At 44.9% G+C, this 22,465-nt stretch overlaps 1 protein-coding gene across 1 annotated transcript; it reads left to right on the top strand.

Moving 5' to 3' along the window:
• Nucleotides 1-682: 682 nt before the first annotated feature.
• Nucleotides 683-22,465, top strand: LOC142591454 (uncharacterized). The gene is made up of 6 exons (XM_075703783.1): nt 683-785; nt 1,769-1,798; nt 3,310-3,429; nt 13,977-14,049; nt 15,629-15,726; nt 22,251-22,465. The coding sequence occupies exons 1-6, from the start codon at nt 683-685 to the stop codon at nt 22,463-22,465; spliced, it is 639 nt and encodes a 212-aa protein (XP_075559898.1).

The following is a 22,465-nucleotide window of genomic DNA, read 5'->3' as shown; positions in this document are numbered from 1 at the left end:
TGGCTGAATCCTGAAGGCCACTCCAGGGTGGTGCAGTGTCGCGCAACGAATTTGTAGCGTTATGAGCTATGAGGAAATGGATGGTCAGTGTGGGCCAATCTCTAAGGCGGGTGCAATCTGTCACCGTCATGGCACCAGTTTCCGTCAGGCGACAGGGTTTCCGAGTCGTTTTCGCCTCAAAAATGAGTCGTCAAAAACGTATAGCGGTGCTCTACGCTTCCGCCACTACCACGGCGACGGAGCTCCGCCCCAACAAAATAAACCAATAAGAAATTAAGAAGCCGTCGCTAAATAGAGCCATATTACAAAGCTGAAGCTGGGAACAGTAGCGGCTAGTGGATAGGCTAGCCGCTACTGTAGGGACCACTGTGGACGAGCCTCCAGATGAAGCTTTGGAATGAAAGATTTATTTTTTATTCTCTCGGCAGTACTCACCGCACATTTGCTCATCTTTCTTGGTATATGTGCAGATTTTGTTTACGTCTAGCTGCCCACGTGATGTCAAGGTAATAAAGCGGCACAGCTCGCGGCAAATCTTGTTTGAGATGTACCACCTGCAAACAACTCATCTCAGCTTTTAGAGGTTCAAGTTCAAGAGTCCGAAAGGACTGCGCGGTATCACAATCATTCGCGCGCTAAGGAGGTCACGTGGGCTCACGAGGTTTCTTGCGCAATACCGGCCATGGCTGCCCCTGGCTTTCCACGCTGCTCAGTGCGCGCACCGCCCCAGTCATATCTTGGAGTTAATCTGGTGCAAAAAATGGGCGAGCCACCATGGCTCGCGGGTGCATATGCACTGTCTTTCCGCATGCCTACTGTGTGAAGTCGCGGAACCTCAAGTTTAGGAGACGCGTTGAGGCAAGAGGCCGCAGAAGCGTTCCCTTCGCTCTGTTTGCGGTATTCATCATGCCAGTATTGTGACCGCTAGTATTTGCAGGTCACCGAGTGATATATGCTTATGCTCTCCTGTGTGAACGTGGCAGCATATTTGTTAAATAACTAAGTTAAATTTACTGCAACTGATACGGCCGACTAAGTTATGGACACTGCTTCGTGTGTCTCATACATTGCTATCGATATCAGTGCATCGCCTTTCGAGCGAAACTTATTGGTGTGACAAAGGATGGAGATGAGCACTACTGCAGCTAATATATATGCATTTTGCACAGATGCTTTCGCTTTGTGGCGACCTTTTTTTATCGTACCGATAGTCAGCATCACTTTGAAAAGCTTGTTCTCATAGCCACCCAAGATGGCGCCGTCCATCAACCGAAAATAAAATTGTAAGTGACTTGAATGCAGTCGGCCGACGCCTAATTTTGGATTTAAACTGAACTCGCACATGAAAAGTACACACTAGATATGCGCGTTCTTGCATGCAAGCAGCTCATTTTATCGCGATGACAATACCGGGCACCTTCACGCGAGGATTGAACAAAGTAATGTAACGCTGGTCGATGTTTGTTTCTTGAAGCTTGACGCGGTAGCCACTTTGTCATGAACAGGATACTGCTTGGGTGATTGGCGCCAACAGTTGATGTGGAGTCTCTTCATTGACGAGTGCGGCTATGCCTCCAGTTATAACACCTCGAGCAGTTTGCATTGCGGTCATGCCAGGAATCGCGACAGGTACTTTATTTTTTTTAATCCAATGGCGGGTTCAATGGCGCATGTTTTACCCTGTTAGCTGTTTCTTCGAGATTGGTCGAGCAAATGTAGTTCTTTAAGGCGATATATTCACATCCTTCTCTATTTCATTTTCATACAGGGGCCATTTCTCCGGACAAACCCTTGCCAGGTAAGTAAACTTGTTACCCATCGCGTTGTCTCAGTGACTAGTTCTGTATTGCTGAGGACGATGTTATATGCTTCACGCCTGCTAGCGGCGGCCACATTTCCATTTCAGCAAAACAAAAAAGAATTCGTGTGCTGTGATGTTTGCGGACTTTTAGATATCGCCCCTAATCATTGTTTATGAGCGGCGCTATATTTTGGAAATAGCTATGAAAAAGGTTCTCATGTTTCACCTTACAAAAAGGGCCGAAAGAACAATACTTGTCGTTTGTAAGTGCTTTTCAGCCATTGCATGACCCTTTTCATTATTTGCATGTATAGCTTTGATAGTGGGTGTCATATTATCACACGAACAATTCTACAATAGGATCTTCTTGTAAATACTGGCCTGAAAGCTTTGTTCTTTTTCTGGAAAATATAAAGTACCTGATTTAAGAGGAAGCTTTAGCTCGGGCTCAACTCCGACGCGGCCTATTCAAACACATGTAAAACGCAAAAACGTTTTTATGAGGTAACCACTGGACCGATTTTGATGAAATCTGTTGCATTTGAAAGAGAAAGTTAAATTCTATTGACTACTGGAAGCGGAATTTCGATTTAGGGCTTCAATTTTCTTAAAACGTTTTTCAAATATTTGACCGTCTGAAAAAAATAGAAGCACGAAGTTTACAAATTCATAGCTCTGCATCAAGAACTGATATCGCGGTTCTGTAAAAGGCATCCATTAGATCATTCAAAGTGGACAAATTCAGTATGTCATTTTACATCTTACGTGAATGTGTTACGTTGGTTACAATGGTATTGCAAAAGTTGCATTTCCCTATCATAAAATTTTTTTTATATTTATGTGTAACATATCAATTTTGTCCGCTTTAGATGTACTATTAGATGCAATTCACAGAATTGTATTATCATTTTTTGTGGTTGAGTTACGGAGTTGTAAACTTGATAGTTTCGTTTATTGAAAATTTTCAATTTTTGCCAATTTTTAACAAAAAATTGACGGCCTAACTCAAAAATTCGAAACCATCAGTCACCAGATTTTAAGTTTGTCTTTTAAATGCAACAAACCTCGTCACATTTGGTGCAGTGGTTGCCGAGAAAAACGAATTCTCCTTTTACATGTATTTAGATAGGAGCACTCGAGCTAAAGCTTCCTCTTAAGGCATATCCCCGCAGCCCTGTTTATAGGCTTAGTACAGCTACTGCAAATTTTTTAAGCGCAAAGCATGTTGCACTTTATAAAACCATTATCTTTCCATGGACATGTTGTCTCAAGGCTGTGATTACCGTAAGATGGCCTTTGGAACACGTGACCAAAAATGATTATGTTGAACGAATCTGATGACAATGCCTCAATTTTGATATCTTTCCTGTTTAAAAGGGTCAACAATATCGACTACCACCGGAATCGCCGCCAACGTTAATAAGCGTGAGGGGAAAGAGCCCTCAAGAACACTGGCTGTAAATTAGCCGAGCTTGCATACTGTTTGTGTTCGCGTCCTCTTCCAACAGACGAAAGTGGCTATTGGGACGAGCCTCCGACGCCCCGCAACCCGTTTCCCTACCGCATTGTGTACACGGAGAAAATGCGGCCACTACGCCCGTCGGACTTCCCCGCCAAGAACTCAGCCAGTGAGTCACCCGCTATCAACCACATGTACGACGTCACTGTACCACTAACCGCCTGTGCCTAGATGCTCTTTAAAAACCAAGGCGGTCGGATGCTCATCTACTTCATATTTAAAGGCTCATGAAAAAGTCAGTTCAGATTGATAAGTATGCTTTCAAACCTCTATTTTCGGTATTGCGCGGAAACAAGTTAAAAGAAATGCCAAACATGCCATTTCTTTGTTTATAATTTGAGGTGTGAACCCTGGCGCTGGTACGATCGTGTGACGTCACGGATTTCGGAGTACTTATTGGTAGAGGTGCTTTTGCAAATCGGAGAATGATTTAGAAACCTGCCAAGTTCAGTGTTTAGCTTCATTAAAGTATGATACAATACGCACCCTCTTCCAGAGGGCCTTTAAGGCATTTTGTATAAATGAAAAATAAATAAATCTTCGGGCTGATAAAAAAATTGACGGGGCCTGAGCAAGCGCCGCCAGAATCCGTGGCACCACGGCAAGTTCGTGCGAAAACTTTAAGATGGAGTCGACGCCAGCTTTTCGTTTTTGCGCCTTTTATCTCTCATGATACCCCTTCTCGCGCTACGTGTGCCTTTTTTTGGTTGTGTAGAAAGGTGCTTTACTGATACAACTGAATTTTTCTTGTTTTTGTTAACTGGCCGTATCACTTACTTTTTTGAGAGTCCGAGTACGTTCTCTAAGGGCGTATCACACCCTCGGAGGTCAAATAACAGGCACGTACTCTATCGAAGTTCATGAAGACTGTCGGAAATGCAGCGAATGGGATAAGCCATCTTTCACTCCGGGGACAAATTCGTTAGCGCATAGCTGCTCACACAATAGTAGGTCGCGCACGGCAAACGTAGCGAGAGAGTTTCCTTGCACCGTGGATGTGCCTGTAGTTATAAATGGGCATACAGTGTTTCAGAAAAGTTTGTTCTTGGCGAGGTTTGTTATAGGTCTAGGGCATGGTTTCCCTTGAAAAAGCGTAAATGAAGATACAACCACGAAGAAAACAATAGCTATGACAAGGGTGACCCTTCCAAGTTATTTACCTTGCGGCTCAGACCGATGAATAAACATTGGCTTAGTCTCATACACAGAAGGTATCAATCAATTCTAAGAGATTACCAGCAGGCAATGAATGTAATCTCCGGAGTGCTATTCTATAGACGGAATTAGAGTACTGCATGGGCCTGCGGCGACCCGAAAGCCCGGGCCAGATTGTCCGAAGCGTTTTTCGGTGGGCTCGGGTTAGGCTAGGGCTTGAAGCCATGGGCCTGGGCCGGACTCGGGCCCACTCATTAAATGGCTTAACATGCGCTTTCAAAAACACGCAAACATTACGCATTGCATGCTTCAACGCATTCTGTGCCAATCTGAAGCTACGCGTGGAAAGAGCTGGCTCTTAGCATACCCTAGCAAAGACAAAAGCAGACCGTCCTAATTTTCTTTTTCTTTTCTACAAAAACAAACTTTGCTTGCACCTAAGGATAAGTATATTGCGCAAGAAGAAGCTTTCTTCAAGCCATTTCCATGTTACCGCTTTTGCCATTGCACTTACTACAACTCTCGATACTATGAAATTAGAGAGATTAGAATAGGGGCCCCAAACGTTGGGGGCACCTAGCCATATACAGTAACTCTAGGAGCCCCAAATGGCTTTGAGGGTGTCAGCATTGGGGCACGCGGAAGTGAAGTTCTGTAGAATGAGACTTCGCTATGCCTTTGCGTTTGCGGATAGCGTCTTCCGCCTTCAGCACCACTACGACATCAAAAAAGCTATAACAAATAATAAGTAAATTTATCATTTTCTGATAAGAAGGGTGACTGATTTTTCATGTTGTCGCGTTTAACTACGATTTATAGGTTATTCTATCAGCAGCAAGCAATTTTTGCTCTTAGTTTTGAGCAACCAACTTTACGTGCTTTCATTGTTAACCGTGTTAATCCACAAGTGTTAAGCCTATTAGCCATTAAGTGGAGAATTGAATTCGGAATCGCCGCTGTCTAAAGAATCCATCTTTATTAAGCCTGTTGAGAGAAAGCGATTGCCGCAGTCACTTCTGCTATCTTACGAAGTTCACGCGTCAACATGAATCTTGGTCAATTTTCCTGGTGTTACCAGCGCAAAACTTCAACCAACAAGCCCAAGCTGCTATTCTACCAAAATACGTAACCCAATTTGTTGCTCGGTGAGAGCCGTCGCTTCGATGGGTGCTGTCATGTTTGTTCAGGCAAAGTTTAGGGGCAGCCTAAGGGGCTCCGGTTGAATCAGTGAAATAGTGTGCCCGGCGCAAATCCCAAGCACAGTTTGCGCCTCGCGTGTCGGCAGTGGGTTCGATGCTATTTCTGTGGGACCCCAGTCTAACACACAATTATTTTACAAACGCAAGGAGTGTATCTGTCTATTTCTGTGTTTATTTTTGGGTGTATATTTGTGATATCGCCTGTATATATACATATATATATAACAGCGCTCTATTCAGAACAATACTGAACAGTATACAGAAACTCCTCCTATAACTAGAGACGAGGTCAGAAAGGCCTTGCAAGGCATGAAACGGGGAAAAGTGGCCGGAGTGGATGGAATAACAGTCGATCTAATCAAAGATTGAGGGCAAATAATGCTACAGAAACTTGCGGCTCTCTATACAAAGTGACTATCGACTGCTAGGGTCCCAGAAATTGGAAGAATGCAAACATTATACTAATCCACAAAAACGGTGACGTTAAAGAAGTAAAAAATTATAGGCACATTAGCTTACTCCCAGTATTATATAAAATGTTTGCAAAAACAATATCCAATAGAATAAGGACAACACTGGAATTTAGTCAACCAAGGGAGCAGGCTGGCTTCAGGAAAGGTTACTCTTCAATGAATCACATCCATGTCATTAACCAGGTTATCGAGAAATCCGCAGCGTACAATAAACCTCTCTATATGGCTTTCATAGATTGCCAAAAAGCATTTAATTTATTAGAGATACCAGTAGCCATAGAGGTATTGCGTAATCAAGGAGTACAGACCACTTACGTAAATACGCTAGAAAATATCTACAGAGATTGCTCAGCCACCTTAATTCTCCACAAGAAAAGTAGAAAGATACCTACAAAGAAAGGGGTCAGACAAGGAAACACAATCACTCCAATGCTATTCAGTGCGTGCTTAGAAGTATTCAAGCTATAAAACTGGGAAGGCTTAGGAGTAAAGATCGACGGCGAATACCTCAACAACCTTCGGTTTGCCGATGACATCGTTCTACTCAGCAACAATGCAGACGAGTTACAACAAATGATTGAGGACCTTAACAGGGAGAGTGTAAGAGGGGGACTGAAGATTAACATGCAGAAGACAAAGATAATGATAAATAACCTGGGGCAAGGGAACAAGAGTTCAAGATCGCAAGTTAGCCTCTAGAGTCTGTGGAGGACTACGTTTACCTAGGTCAACTAATCACAAGGAACCCTGACCATGAGAAGGAAATTCACAGAAGAATAAAAATGGGTTGGATCGCATACGAAAGATATCGCGAGCTCCTGACTGGGAGTTCACCGTTATCATTAAAATGGAAAGTATAGAATCAGTGCATTTTACCGGTTCTGACATATGGCGCAGATACTTGGAGACTGACAAAGAAGCTTGAGAACAAGTTAAGGACCGTGCAAGGAGCGATGGAACAAAGAATGCTAGGCATAACTTTAACAGACAGAAAGAGAGCAGTTTGGATCAGAGAGCAAACGGGCACAGATGATATTCTAATAGATATTAAGAGAAAAAAATGGCGCTGGGCAGGTCATGTAATGCGCAGACTAGATAACCGTTGGACTATTAAGGTAACAGAATGGGTACCGAGAGAAGATGAAGTGCAGTAGAGGATGGCAGAAGACTAGATGGAGTGAAGAAATTAGAAAATTTGCGGGTGCTATTTGGAATCGGTTGGCGCAGAACAGGGGTAATTGGAGATCGCAGGGAGAGGCCTTCGTCCTGCAGTGAACATGAATAGACTGATGATCTTGATATCTATATATATATATATATATATATATATATATATATATATATATATATATATATATATATATGCTAGTAACCTGACAGCAACAAACCATACGATCGAGGTAAATACGTGCGCACCAGCGGAAAAATTACAGCATAGCTAATGGGCCAGATCACGGATGCTTCAATTGAAAAAACAAGGATTTCGGTATTGTGTTGCTTATACATTGGAGCTGATTAGAGCCCTGGAAGATAAGGCTAACACATATGGTACAATGGCTGCTAAAAAAAAGATACTTTTTTCTCACTTAGAGGCCGGGCCTGGTCATGTACACGAGGAGCCTGGCTAAGCTTTTTAGTGAGTGCCGTAGCCCGTGCCGGGGCGCGTATTTCCAATTGCTAGTAGGTACAGCTGGCATGGCACTTGCGGAGACGAGGGACGTTTGCGCGCGTGCGCAAGTACGAGCGGGTGCGAGAGAGGGAATGTGGGGACTTTGCTCCTTGAATATACGACTCTGCCTAGGCATTACCGAAGAGTTTCTTAGCGCGTCTTCTCTGTGCTTGTCCCTAGGCGCGCTGGCAGAAGTCGCGGGGCACGGTAGTGCTGAACCAAGCGTCGTAAGTTGGCGGCTCGACGTAATTATATTTATTCAATCGTGTTGCTTGCTAATTAAAACAATGTGACAGTATTTCGCATTATTGGCGGCGCCTCCAGGACACCAAAGCGGCAAGGGGGACATCAAAGCTAGAAGCCGGACTGGTCCTTGGGTTGGGCCTCATAGATGCCTGCGCGTGCCAGGGGAGTATAAGATCGGCTGTCTGCTACCGCGGACAGCCACTTTTTTATGCGAACACCCCCTGGCACGCTTCGGCCTCCGTGGCCCCAATCCACGGGCCACCCTGTTTCCAGCTTTGATGCCCCCGCTACCGCTTAGGTGCCCCGGAGATCCTGCGCCGCCTGCTTTAATATAACCTCAGGTGCTCTCCTGAGTCCTCGCTTTGCCAGTTACATGTGCCATCCTGGAGCAGTGCTTGAAAAAATGCAGTCTATCGTAGCGACTAACGAAGTGACCCGCGTCTTATACAACCCAAGTCGGAACCTTGCCCCTCCAGAGACAGTGACCACCAAATGGGGGCTCCGTGCCCAGTGCCTCACTTCGCAGGCAGTCAGCGGCGGAGCGTAAACACGACCGACCCTCCGCCATGCCGGCACGCCTAGAGACAAACGCACGCTAAAAGCGCAAAGAAACTTCTCCACCATAGTGCCTAGGCAGAGTCACATATTCAAGGAGCAAAGGCCCCCGGATTTCCTCTCTCGCACCCGCTCTTGCTCGCGCCTGCGCAGAAATGTCGAGCACAGTCAAAATCGCCACGCCCCGCTGGTACCTATTAGCAAATGTAAAAACGCGGCCGGGACAGGGCCGAAAAATCCGGCCCGTGCAGTGCTGCAGACGGAACACCAATGCGAGCTCTGTCTAGCTTTTCAATGTAACAGGCCTCAATTAGCTCATGTGGGGGCCTGATTCTTGTTCCTGCAGCAATTTTTTTTATGTTTCACGCAAAGGCGCCTCACACGTGCAGTTCTTGCACAGCTTCTTGTGGACGAGTTCATTTTTCTTTAAACTTAGATCGCGCTTCCTGGCTCACTCATTACAATCTTTTCGCGTGTTTTCATGCGTGCCCTGTCAGTGGCAGCAGGGTCTTACAGGCATAAATTGGGCCGCAAAAAAAGCTTTAGAAGTAGCTTTTGGCTTCGGATAGCTCCTTTTAATCGCAAGAGACCACACAATCTATCACGTGCTTTGTTTGTCTAAATTGTATTTATCAACTATATCTATTTTCCGCTGTATCAGCTCAATGGTCAATAATGTGACAATATCTCCTAGGTTATCAGAAGACTAAATAAAAATGAAGTGTTGTTTACAAGCAATCCACGTTTTTCGTTAGTGTACAGCTCACTAGTAGTTGAGACGAGGAGCTCTTTAAGGATAACTCCATGCAACATTGAGAAGAAACCATTTGTTGCGTTATCCCGCGACGCGGATAGGTTAATAAGGAAACCGTAAACTTAGTAGAGCCGTATTAGGCGTTTAACGGTGCACTCTAAGCAATTTCCTCTCGAATACTTAGTCATGTGCATTGGGAAATTACTCTATATTTCCCAGGGTCGAGCCACTTTTTTTTCTCACATAAAGTGTTCGTACAATATCTTTACGGATGTCAAGTCATGCGCTAGCTATCAGAAAATTAATTTGATCGCCTAATTAAGCGTTAGCAACTCATAATGAAACTCTGCCGGAAGGCTGCGTCCACTGCAGAGAGATACAATCTTTTGATGGAGGGAAATGGGTTGCTGAGAATCTTACGCCGCGGTCTATCGTATATTGGCCACTAGTTTGAAGAGTTCATGTTGGGCTGAAGTCTCTGCCTTTGGCAAATAATCGCAAATGTTTCTGTATTCTTCATACAATTTCGTGGAATCGGCTAATGGTTGCAAGATTCCTTGTGATGCTGTATACTTTATTATAAACAATTGCACAAGACTTTAATTTAGCCAAGCATGCAGATAAAGAATTTCTTCCTTCCCCTAAAGAGCCTGATTTCAACACACTTCCTTTTGCGTCATAGCAGAGTTGTCATTTATACATTTTTCATTTATTCCCTCAAACCAAAAAACATTCAATGACGTCAAAATTAATGTTACCGGTAACCTAACCTGTGCTTACCTAACCTAAATCTAGTTACATGGCAATTTCGTCAAGAGAATAAGAAATTGACATACAGCACGTTTACACGACCGGTTCACGAATATGCACCAGTAATACGGGAACCACGCACGAACTATAACACAAACAAATTAAACCATCCAGAGAAAGCCTGCTGGCTTTGTTTATCAGTGTGATAGCTGGCAAAAATCAGCCACTAAGCTTACTTGGTAAAACAGGCCGAGTTTGAACTTCTAGAACCGCGGTGGGACTGTAATGTCTGAAAAATATCTACCCTATATTTCGTAAGAAGCAAACGATAAGTGAATGTGCGTAATGCTTTGAGTTCTGACCTGGAGCACGCATTCATTCGATTCAAAGAAATAAAGTATTTTGTCTTGACGAGTCTCCCAGGTGACATTGCGGAACGCCCGACATCGCAATGCATCTTACCAATCCGAAAAACATGCTTGTCAGCTTTTTCTTAACTTCATTGCACATTTTTTGCTCGTTGTTCTATTCTGTAAGACGCTCGACCACGCATTTCCCCTGCAGTTATCTCCCCCCGCCGCGCTATCGTATTTTTAAGCTTGCAAATTTGCTCGAAATCGCGTTATCTTGTTTTTTTCCGTGCACTTGTGGTTTGGCTGTCACCTAATGCTGTCCTTACATGCGGATTGCGGAGCTCTGCATCGCATGACGTAGAAACAAATTGACCCTGTAGCATGAATAAAAAGTGCGTCTTGCTTGTTTAAGTTATACCTCAATTTTAAGAGCGCATATTCATGCGCTGAAATCAATATTTTTAGTTTTGTATCCCACTCCGGCTTACAACCTACACGAAGCAAGCTACATATATAAATAAACAAATAGATAAATAAATAAATAAATAAATAATTTTTTTCAACCTATAGTTTATGACGCAGACACAAAAATATTATTTCACAGCACACTGCGCAAGTGACCGTTTAATTTATATTGAAAACCATCTTTATGGCATACCGCTATTATAATAAATGCGTTCCCCTCGGAGTTGGTGGAAGAGCAACCACTTTCGCAATGGACAAACGCGAACCTAGCCGCGAGCTAACACGATAGAAAGCAACTAACAAAGCTTGTAACACTGACTGAGGAACACACTTTCAATAACATAGTCGGTCAATGCGCTATAACGGCAGTGTGGAACGTAAGAATCAGTTTCTCCCTAGCTTAAACCTTACAAAATCTTGCTTGTTCCAGCTACGACCGCCTATAGTAAACATGTGTAACTGCTGTCACACAGGAGACCAAGAGAGCAGAGTTTTTCAAGGTCCTTGACATTTCTTTTTTTTTTGTAAACGCAAAATTAGTGTGCCAAACTTATGGTGCAGAACGTGTGAACATGGGGTGCCCGCTGGCGATAGAAAGAGCCCACTGTAATTCCTTTATTTGGCGGTTCGGTTTTACTTGCACTTATGTGTATAATTTCCCGCTTTCAGCCTCTTGAATCTATGATCTCTCGTGCCTGCATTGTCATCGTTCAGAACTTTCGGGGAATCTAAACAAGGAACTGGTCCTCGCCTTGAGGCACCCCGTTTAAATGGTGATGGGGAGGGTTAGAGAAATTGGATTGTTTATCGATGTCATATTTGCCCCTTCTGGATATATAAATAAAGTCTCAACCGTTGCTAAGATCCAGCCACCAATTTTGGTCCTGCCTAGCTCATTCATGCCGAGCTATCTCGTAGACATTTTAGATGAGCCTAGCTCGTCCGTTGTCTTTTTAGTTCGGCCTGTCAATTTTTTCCGTGGTGATTTCCGGTCACGCTAAACACGCATAATCTATTTATTTATTTATTTATTTATTTATTTATTTATTTATTTATTTATTTATTTATTTATTTATTTATTGTTCCTTCAAGGCCCGAAGGCGTTACAGAAGGCAGTGGAACGAAATACAGAGCATGTGCAGATAATAGGGCATAATAATTACAAGAAAAGATTTGAAAGTGCGGATTAACAAAACCATTCTTCAATAGTACTTCTAAAAGCAGATGTATTGGTGTATTATGGTTCAATATACGACAGATATTCCTGATATTAGGCCAGTCATAAGACGACGCACCGAGGAGAGAAGTGGGGAACACAACGACTGGACTAACAACTGTGCTTTATTGAAAAAGAACCTGTCTCCCAGGAAACGCAAGCGAGCTGGCACTGCTGAAGAGCTAACGACACTCAAAACAACGTTGATTACAAGATAGACCAAGTAGCAAGCGCCAGTGCGAGAGGGAACTTACTTCCTTCAGGATCACTCAGACAGAAGCTGTGCATATGCAATTATCCTCTTGCATGCTGATGTGATACGCTTCGAGAATTTCGCGCTCCCCCTTGCTCTTGCCTTAAGCAAGAATTTCAACATAGAAAAAAAAAGCCGCAGGCAGCCGCATTCCCGACAATGGCTAGGCAGATTTGCGCCGTCAGAAGTGTTCAAAGCAATGTGGTGCTCTCACAGCCTCTCAGTGATACACCGACCAGTTTGGCCGGTGTAAACTTTTTTCACATTTCCGCGGCATCTCGTACACCACACATGTCGCACGTGTAATGTAAAGGGTTTTGTGCAGCGTAGTATACACAACGAGAATAGTGCTGTCACGCACCACACCTCAACAAACAATTGAAAGTTTGCATGGAGCAGAAGAGACGACGTTAACGCCCTGCCTCACAGCAGCGATGCCCTATGCACGTAGGGCATCAGTTCAAATATTTTTCCGTGCAACTCCTGTGGGGTGAGCCCTAATTTCGTCTCGTTGCCTAATATTTTGCAGCAACGTCTCTGTCGGTGCATTCAAAAGCACTTTTGAAAAATCGGGGGCTTCCAACTCGTTCCAATTTAAATTCGTTGCACAAACTTGACATTATGCTGTCGTGGCAGCTCTTTTGTAGTGTATTACGAAAACTACTCATAGCAATTCGTCTTAACGACTTTTGAGTGAGCAGACGGATACGGTAACAACAACTTTTTACTACTAGGGGAAAAGCACCAGCACACATAGCCGTCGTCACGAAAGGTAATTAAATTTATAGGAATCTAATCGACCATTGACTGGGCAGTTATGTCTAAAGCAAAGGGCACTCGAGCAGGCTATCTCACTGATAGAGAAGGATGTAAGTTTCCTATCGCACTGGCGGTAGCTGCTTCGTCTCTCATGCAATCAACGTTGTTTTGAGTGTGGTTTGGCTCTTGAGCTACGCAAGCTCGCCTGGGTTTTCTGGGAGAAGGACTTTTTTTTTCATTAAAGCACAGTTATTAGTACAGTCGTTCTGTGTACAATCGACTGCTCTGTTCTTCATTTCCTGACTGGTTTAAATTGCAAGAATATGTACCAACAGATCCAGGCACCAATTCTTCTACGTCGGACACTTCTGAGGAAAATGACACTCTAAAGGACTAATATTGGAAGTTCACAGAGCAGGTTATGCTATACAATTAAAAAGCTGAACTAACGAAAATGTTCAAGAGCTCTATGCCTACGCTTCGTCTACGGTTCGTATGCGAACCATGTCGAGAGGACGTCGCTCCTTCTTGTGGTGGCTCTTATAGCCCTCCCTATGTTACACGTTTTAGATAGCCAATTCACCGCATTTGGCACTGTAAGAACCTCTGAAAATGAGAGCTATTGCTAAATTGTTGGTCTAGTAAGCGTGACAAGCGTTCTATGATCATTGGCTGGGTGATATGCACTGTTTTCAAAAAGATGAACTTGTGGGTGGAGCATGCGCACTGCAACTGTCGGAGACGCATGCAGTTGTACATACGTATGAATGTACTTGTCACCCGTTCTCACATTACATTTCCTAATGCAGATTCTGTTCGATGCGAGACGGGCAGCTCATCAGAAGGCACCTCGACCGACACGGACGACGATTCAAGCACCGTGTGAGTGACAAGCACACAACCGAGACTGATTATCAAAATAGAAATACATAACGGTCACTAAAAGAACGCGTGCAGGGAGAGAAAATTTTACGACTACAGTGCGTGTCCCTTCATGGCGTCCCTTTTGCTGCATTCATCTCCTTACGACAACGTTCGTCTCCACATTGTGCCGTTTTAGCAGCCCTTCTGTCCTTCAGCTAGTGCCCACGAGAATATCAACTAGTGCTTACTGCAATAGGTCAACGGCTAGTGATGATTAATTCTATATCTTCAAATTCTTAAGCGTTTCTGCGCCTACCCAACAAGAAAGCCCGTCCGACCATCCATCCGTCCGTCTGTCACATAAAACGAATTGCTGTGAAGAAATTCATCTATAAAACAGAATAAATTCGAAAGGAAAGATGTTGGCGTTCATCAATGAACAATCAGTGAGTTGATAAGGATGATAAGCAGTGATGAGGGTGTTAGATGGTTCTTATCACGGTTGAATTGATTGACAGGGATTGACAAGGGTGGGATCAAGTCCGATGAGATTGAAAAGGGTTGACAAGAGTTTATAAGCCTAGGATCATGCCAGATGAGGTTGATAAGGACAGGTAAGGATTGATCATGGTCAGATGTAGTCCGATAATGTTGATAACAACCCAAAATGTTTGAGAAGTTTGCATTCTGGTCGGATAAAATTTCATACCATTGAGAAGGATACCGGGCTGCATGGAGATAAGTTGCACAATGCTTACGCATAATCAGACAACTCCCAGAAGAGTTTCTGCACGATATTTTGCTTCATACCATGGTTCCTGCGTTCATAAACACGCCTATTAATATTATAGTGAACAATCGAAGCTTTAGTAAAGAAATGCTTTCTTTGGAGAACATTCCGGCAATGCTGACTGCATACTAATGAAGTCGTTAGTCAGTGGGATTTGTCAATTCAGAGCTTTCCCCGTGTGGATTTCTATGGTGAAGTTGTCTGCTTTTTGCACTGGAAGCAACATGGACGGCAACTACCCTGCTGCAGAATTTGCAAAGTCAGGGCTTCTGACGAGCCTTTGTACCAAGCTTTGGCGCTTCGACGTTTGTGGAAACAAATAGCAACCAAAGAGAGAATGAGACGATTAGCAGAGTTGGCTAATGTTTACTATTGTTGCTCTGTATTTATTTAGATATGCGCACAGCGTAGCTTGTCGTGGATTGGCGTCATCATTTAGCAGTGGAACCCGGCAAAAATTGCAGTGGAGCCATGACGTGTCCAACTGCCTCTGGTGCAATCGTACCTTAGAAAAGTAGACACAAGCACGGACACATGTGCAAATGCATCACAGAAGGTCAGTCTGAATGCCTCTGCGCCAAGCTTGGCTCATTTGTCTATAGTTAGCATGAGAAGCATAACGTCCATAAAACACTGGAGGACTAGCAGGGATTCGGAATGTTTACACTTCTTACACTACATTTATTGAAATGCAGGCGTAAGAAGCCTTGCGTGCATTCGAATAATCTCGTAACAGGGGCGTTTCTGTAATATAAGCTTACCCTAAAGGTGTACCATTTACTGTGTTTATTTCCATGTCACGTGTAGAACGGCGCCTCTCCTCAGCGCGTACGCTTGGATCACCGTGCTCTGCGTCGCCTCGGCCACCTGCCTGCTTTCGCTGGTACTCGTCATGGTCGTAAGCCGTGAGTAGGCTTAGCTCGCGTTTTCCATACCTGCATAATGTAACGTGAGGTTAGTCACACTGAGAATGTGTGTGATAAATATGTTAGCACGAAGCCACTCGTGACCGAAAGCAATAAAGTTTCGATGAAAAGTGTGCATTGCCGCTACACAAGGCGCCCTTCTGTACATCGAATCCCGTCATGCTGGCGTTTTGAGCCAAAATGGGAAAGTGCGAAAGTGCGCGGTCGGTGACAAAATAGGCAAGATCGCAAATTTGACACTGTGGCTGGATTGGACAGTGCTGGCAAAATTAAGTCAGGAGAACCGACATCCCCTATGGAAAACTTGCATCTCGCAGAAGGGTAGAAGTTAAAATTATTTTCTTGCGTGTTTATAACTCAGGTGCCACATGTGAGCCTATTTAGTCCTGCCTGAACGTTCAATAATACACGACGTTTTAGGACTCTTCCTGTTATTGCGTAAGTGGCCTAGAGTTACCCAAATTTCTCATTATTCGCTGCAAAAGTGCTTTCAGTTACCAAAGGAACATTTGTTTAAGGGCAATACACTGTAACCGGAAATAACTCCCAGGTGGGAGTATAATGCTTGTCCTTTAGCGACCCCCCATTTCGGAGTTTATTATACTCTGTATGATTGGAGAATTTTTACGCCGTGTGAGCGGAATTATTGCGTGGAACCGTGGGAGTTTTTTCTCTGTATTTTTTTATTTTTTTCACTTTGCATTGGACAGAGTTTTTTGACGTGCAGTGGGAGTATAAAATGAGGCATCGCGTCAGTTTGCGCGAAGATCTTTATATGCAGAGGCTACTGGTCAAAGTTTGAAGTATATACACAAGACCACGTCAAATTCAACGAAAGAAGTGAATGAACGCACATAAATCCATGGCATACATAAACATTTCAGAAACGCCCAATGCAGAACATCGAAAGACATCCAACGTACGCGTGACACGCAAGAAGCAACGCTGGCAGTATATACAGCCAGGATACTGTGTGCCTCGAAACCGAATTCAGAATTACCACTAACATGCAAGCTCACACCACATCTGTTTCTCTGAAATTTGCAGAAGACTTTAATGAACACAAGACTGGTAATTCAGAATAGTGAGTATAAAGTAAACGGCGTAATTTCTCAAATTTAGCCTGCCATTCGGTCAGTTCTGAAGTGACTTCGCACACTGCCGGCGTTCGCGGCCAAAAAGTAACACGTTATTTACCGTAAGCAAGAAAAATGGAAGGGCGTGTGCTTCATGGCAAAATGAACTTTGTGCGAAATAGTAGTAGCGTAGCAAGAATTTATTACGTTTGATCATGACCTACAGGAGCCCACGTAACGCTGAAAAGTGCGTAGTCATACATATTTTTTTTTACCGCACCACCTGCTGAGCGTACAAGCAGTGCCTCTCGGTTGTGAAAAGGAGGTAAAGCGCTGATCTTTCGAACGAATTCTCACACGCGGAGCCAGTACGCATGTTTCTAAATCAGTGTCTGGGATATAGAATAATTTTAAAGCAATATCGGAAGAAACGACATGATCAAAACAGAAGTGCGCGACAACAATGGGATTCACATCGCTCCGCAAGAAGCTTGATTTACAGTACGCATACTTATGTCCTACCGTTTTTCTTTGGGCGAGCATATCCGCACACAGATATACAGTATAAAAAGAGTTGCTCGTACTCCAGTTTTTCTCAATGGGAACATAGCACCGCGACAAACTTGAAATATGCCATTCAAGTGGCACTAGCAGGGACGTCGGCGCTCGAACAGTGGCTGCTGTTGCCATTGCTACGCGATCCTTTGAAACCTATACAACCTACAGTGTCAGCATGTACTCACAAGGACATAAAAGTCGCATTTCGTGTACTGAGGAAAACAAGCCTAGGTCACGCAACACGAAAGTACAGTCAGAAACCTGAGCAGACAGTCAGTGAGCAGCTTCCAGGTACACTTAAGCCTTTTTCCGCACTTGAAAATTTCCTCTTGCATTCATCGTTGTCAGCAAAGCGATCGCAGCTGCGTACTTGGTGCTTAGCTACAGTGAGCTTCAGGCACGCCTATAACACTTGCTGGAAGGAAATACGGGAAACAAATTGACGAAAAGCTGTCACTGAACGCCACTGTGCAGACATAAATAAACGGTTAGCCATGAGCACTGCCTGCTCCGCCGAAAGCGGCCGGTCGCTGACGCGGCGCACAGCTTCATGGGAAGCGCCCCGTGACAAACCTGTTTCGGCAGGGGGGTAGGTTTAGAAGTCCCTGTGCAGAGTTTTCAGAAGGGAACAAGATTTCGAAGCGGGGTAAAATTGCGTCATGTCACCTTAATCCTCCCGCAGCAAGCCAACGCAGAGAAACGAGGGAATGCCGCTGTGTTGCTCCCGTAAATTGCAGTAGGTATTCAGGGATGAGGAGGTTTTAGGCCACATCACTTGTTGAAAACCCCCAGGTGCGTTTATTTCTGTTTACAGTGTAGAAAACAAAGCACCCAGTCTTTATTTCTGGGCTCGGGACTATGCATAAATTCTTTAAAATGTTCAGTTTCATGTTGGCTGCTCAGTGCACTGATTTTCCTTTTTTCGTGTACCAACGCTGTGAGGCCAAGTTCTCATGGGCACCCAAATATTACCTGTTAAATCTCACGTCGCACTGCTGTTCCCATGAAATTCAACACAATTTTTATCCTAAGGGCAGAAATATTTGTAACATTTTCGGGCACCACGGCTGTGTCCGTACGCACGCATGCTTGCATGCGCGTACCCCCACACACAGACAATTCTATCGTAGGGAAAAGTTTTTTCCTACAGCCGCATACGAGCCTACCCTCATAAGACCACTGATTATTACGTACTATCCGTACGTTCATTGTTCGCTCCTTGAGCAATAGTAGAACAAGCTTGCGACTGTTGCCGCTACAAAGTCACCCTTTCCCATTTGGAAATTGTAATAGGTTGTCTGAAGTGTATATTCAAAGAATTATCAGCGAACTCATATAGTCCATAATGCATTTTTACTTTTTTAGGGACTTCATCTCGTCTTCTGCAAGTAATCCAGCTGGGAGAGTATAATCACGTTGTCTTCAATTGGCGGGATCTAAACATTCCTTTAGGGACAAAAGAAAGGTCTGGTCCGCCGTAGGTCTGCCATCTTGTTAGAAGGGCAGTTATGCCCCGACTAATCGTTCTCGTCACAGTGCGATGGCAAGCACGCGGCATGTGTTTATGGACCCTTTTGTTATATTTCTTCTAGCTTGATTCGGGAGTGACGTTCAATTTTTTATCCTGTTCGTATCTGCAACTTGAAGCACTGGCGTTTGTTCCCTACCACAATTATTGCTCTCCTGTCCTCGCATTCCTTTGCCTGCCGAATTGCACTGGAGCTCAAATTGATGCTGAATCGCCTAACTTGTCGTGTGGTACTGCTTTGCAGTCAACCGACCCTCTGCGATTTCTCAGCCATACGACATAGCCACTTTCGCACCCAAACTCCATAGCCACTAAGCAACCACGGCGGGATACTGTGGCGGATATGGTGCGCGTTTGTGTGGTGACCGCGAGGCCGCGGCTTTGACTCTCGGCCGTCGCGGCTGCACTGAAATGGTATTGAAATGCGCTACTCTGGGTTGAAACCTAGGTTCACATTAGAGAAACCCATGTGGTCACTTGAATTAATTGCGCCAAACTACGGCGTGTCTCGTAGCTTGCGTCTTTATTTTCTAACCTTTCCTGCTCGATCTTGATGCCGGCCACTTTGCGTTCGCAAGACTACCGTCCGGTTGACGTACTGTGAACCTGTTGTTGAACATAAACTGATACATCTTACACCAATCATACCAACGGACTAATGTTCATAGTCCGATTCAGTTACTTAGGTGTCTCTCTTTCTCATTGGGATTTTAAGACTAATTAGTTATAATTATGCAACAATTAAAAAATTTGGAGGACGCTTAAGCTTCGCCTTCAAGAGTGGACCACGACAGCGTTACCGCACCCCGTTGCACCGCCCACTCATTTGCTCGGCATGCTCTTGATTCAAACAAAGATTAACAAAGATTGAGCAAGCGGAACGAACCAAAGAATTCGGTGTCTCGGAGGGAGAAAGGATCTACGCGAGCCAAATGTCGTGATCGGCACGGACAGCCGGCCGCGACGCGCCATGAAGGCGGACGCGATCATGGGGCCGATGCCTCGATGGGATCGTCCTCTGTCTCGCTTGGGAGCAACACGCAGACGCATTATTCCTCGCCAGCAGCACGGCACACATCGCAGGGGACGTTTTCCCAGCAGACGCGCCATGGCGCAGCGATCACGTCAGAGGCATCCCGCATCGGACGCCACAACTAGGAACCGCGCTGTGAGCGGAAAGAGGAGCCGCGTCGCCTAAGCACGAGGGTTCGAGTGACGCACGCTGGAAGTTAGAAGAGGAGAGAGCGAGAAAACTTATTGAACGCAAGGGTATTGTGGCATCCTCGCACTGGTACCCGCACTGCCCCAATGCCCTCAAACGACACGAAGGGTAGAAGCGGGCGAGTGGCGCACAACCTGTCGGTGCAGCACCGTAAATTGCGAGGAGGGGATCTTCTGTGTTTGCCGCAAGAGCGCTCTGCGTGTGCGCCAAGCGCAGAAGAAATGTAGCGGAAACGTATTTCGCTACGCGTTTAACTTTGACTTCTGTAATTTACATGCTCATAATTACCGATATGCACCACAGTATACCTTTCTACGGCCCGTTTCTAAGGCAACACCGCATTCACTAGAGGCGCTTTGTCGCGCTTTGAACAATTGAAGTCATAGCTGACCTCCGGAGACCCTGCTTCGATTCCCATCCAGCCAATCTTGCAAGTTGTTTTTATTTATGAATTGCCTTCCGCCATCTTTCGCTCACGGCCAACGCCGCCGACGCCGATGACACCGCCTTTTCTGCGACACGAGTTCCTTAACGTTGTCGCGGTAATAATAAATTCAGTGCATTTGTATTGCCCGCTCCTAAACACGCACTGACAAAGTGGCAGTGGCGTATTTTAGGAGTTCATTCTTTATACTTTTTACCAGGCTGTGAAAACCTGCCAAATAAGAAAAAAAACTACGGCCAATACCACTCCGCGAGAACTGTTGGAACAGTGGATCTGGTCTTTGCATTTTCACGGAGTGGAACATTGACCGTAGCTTCTTCAAGGTGGCGTTGTACCTCATTCGTTATCGGGGCGTTCCGTTGGGGTTGTTCGGTCGGGCCTTGGCAATACAGCTTGTGTTGCCGGATATTGCGTGGGTTCTTGACGCCGTTGTCTCATGTCGCTTACACCTCATGAGCACGCTTTTGTTATCGCTATGGCATACAGCGAGCGGCTCGCCTATCAGCTGCAGGTCAGTCACGTTCGCAGAGACTAAATCAGCGCAGGTCCTCCTAATCGTAGTCAGCTCCTTGCCTCACGCATTGCTAAAACATGTTAATGCAAGCTTCGCACGCATGTGCTGTATAATCCAGTTATCACGTAAAATGGTGATGTTGAAATACCCGACAACTACAACGGGAACTCTTCCGTAGCATGCGACGGCGGGCCCATTTCGGCGCAAGCTCTCGCTGGTGCTCACGTCGTGCGGCTTTTTCTTTGGGAGCATACGCAGTCTAGGCCATTCTCGATGGGTGAATGCGGAGCAAGGCATGACTTCGTTTGGTTGTGCTCCACCGAGCCTCTACTGACCTAGTTTTCGCAAACGCTCATTGGCTGCCTGACTCACTCGCCCCTTTCTCGGCGCGACGCAACTGTCTGCTTCGCTCTCGCCCCTCTCGCTCCCAGGTCACGTGACCAGCGTGACATCAAGCAGCACGACGGCACAGTGTCGATCAAGAATACATCCGTTGTTAAAAAAAAAACTTCACTGCTTTGGCACGCTTGGCTGGCTGCACTCAGACATTTTCCGAAAGTATGAAGCTCGCATGACCATTGCGAAGGCGATCGGTCGCTGCATGCGTCCAGCGTAGGCTGATAACCTACGTTATCAAGAATCAGATTGTGCCATGGCCCTAAATAACAGGTAATACGGAAGCTTTATACACAGATGCAAACATGTTCGTTCGCTTCGGTACGATGGGTAAGAGGGTTCCGTTGCGCGCAAGAAAAAAATGGGACTGCGACCGACTGGGCATGAAGAAGTGTCGTGACCACATTTTCTTTCATAATTTGGAAGTTTTCCTGAAATCCAGAGATAAAAAACACGTACGAGATAACGATATGGTCGGAACCTAACTGGATGTTCTTGAGCAGCCTTTATTTCATTTACATACACTTTGTTCTCTTAATAGAATATTTAACATTTTACAAATGAAACGTAAAGTCTTACATCCCTAATTTAATCTTACAACAATCTCGGAGTAAACTCGATCTTGCTACGACAAACATACCCTTTTTCTCATGAAATGGATGATTCTATATTTAAGGTATGGTTCAAGAAACATGAATCATCAGTACATGATTGGTTGCCACTACACCTCTGCAGCTAACATAGAAGCGCATTAATTATTCCAGATCGCGCGATGAAGCCACTTACACCGACTCCCGAAGAGCAGGCCGTGTTCATCGATCCTGTGGAGTTTGTGGCAAAGAACGGACCGGACCTGCCCACAGATGACGGTGGTGGCACCGTTTCCGATACAACTGCGAAGGCACAACCGGAAACGGAAGTGGCACAACACGCCGCAGACTACCGCACCGTTAGCCCGCAAGAGCGCCGGCCACGCTAA

This window comes from Dermacentor variabilis, chromosome 8 (assembly GCF_050947875.1).
Source record: "Dermacentor variabilis isolate Ectoservices chromosome 8, ASM5094787v1, whole genome shotgun sequence".
Classification (NCBI taxonomy): domain Eukaryota; kingdom Metazoa; phylum Arthropoda; class Arachnida; order Ixodida; family Ixodidae; genus Dermacentor; species Dermacentor variabilis.
Note: the sequence above shows the minus strand (reverse complement) of the source record. Positions and strands in the feature narration are given on the sequence as shown.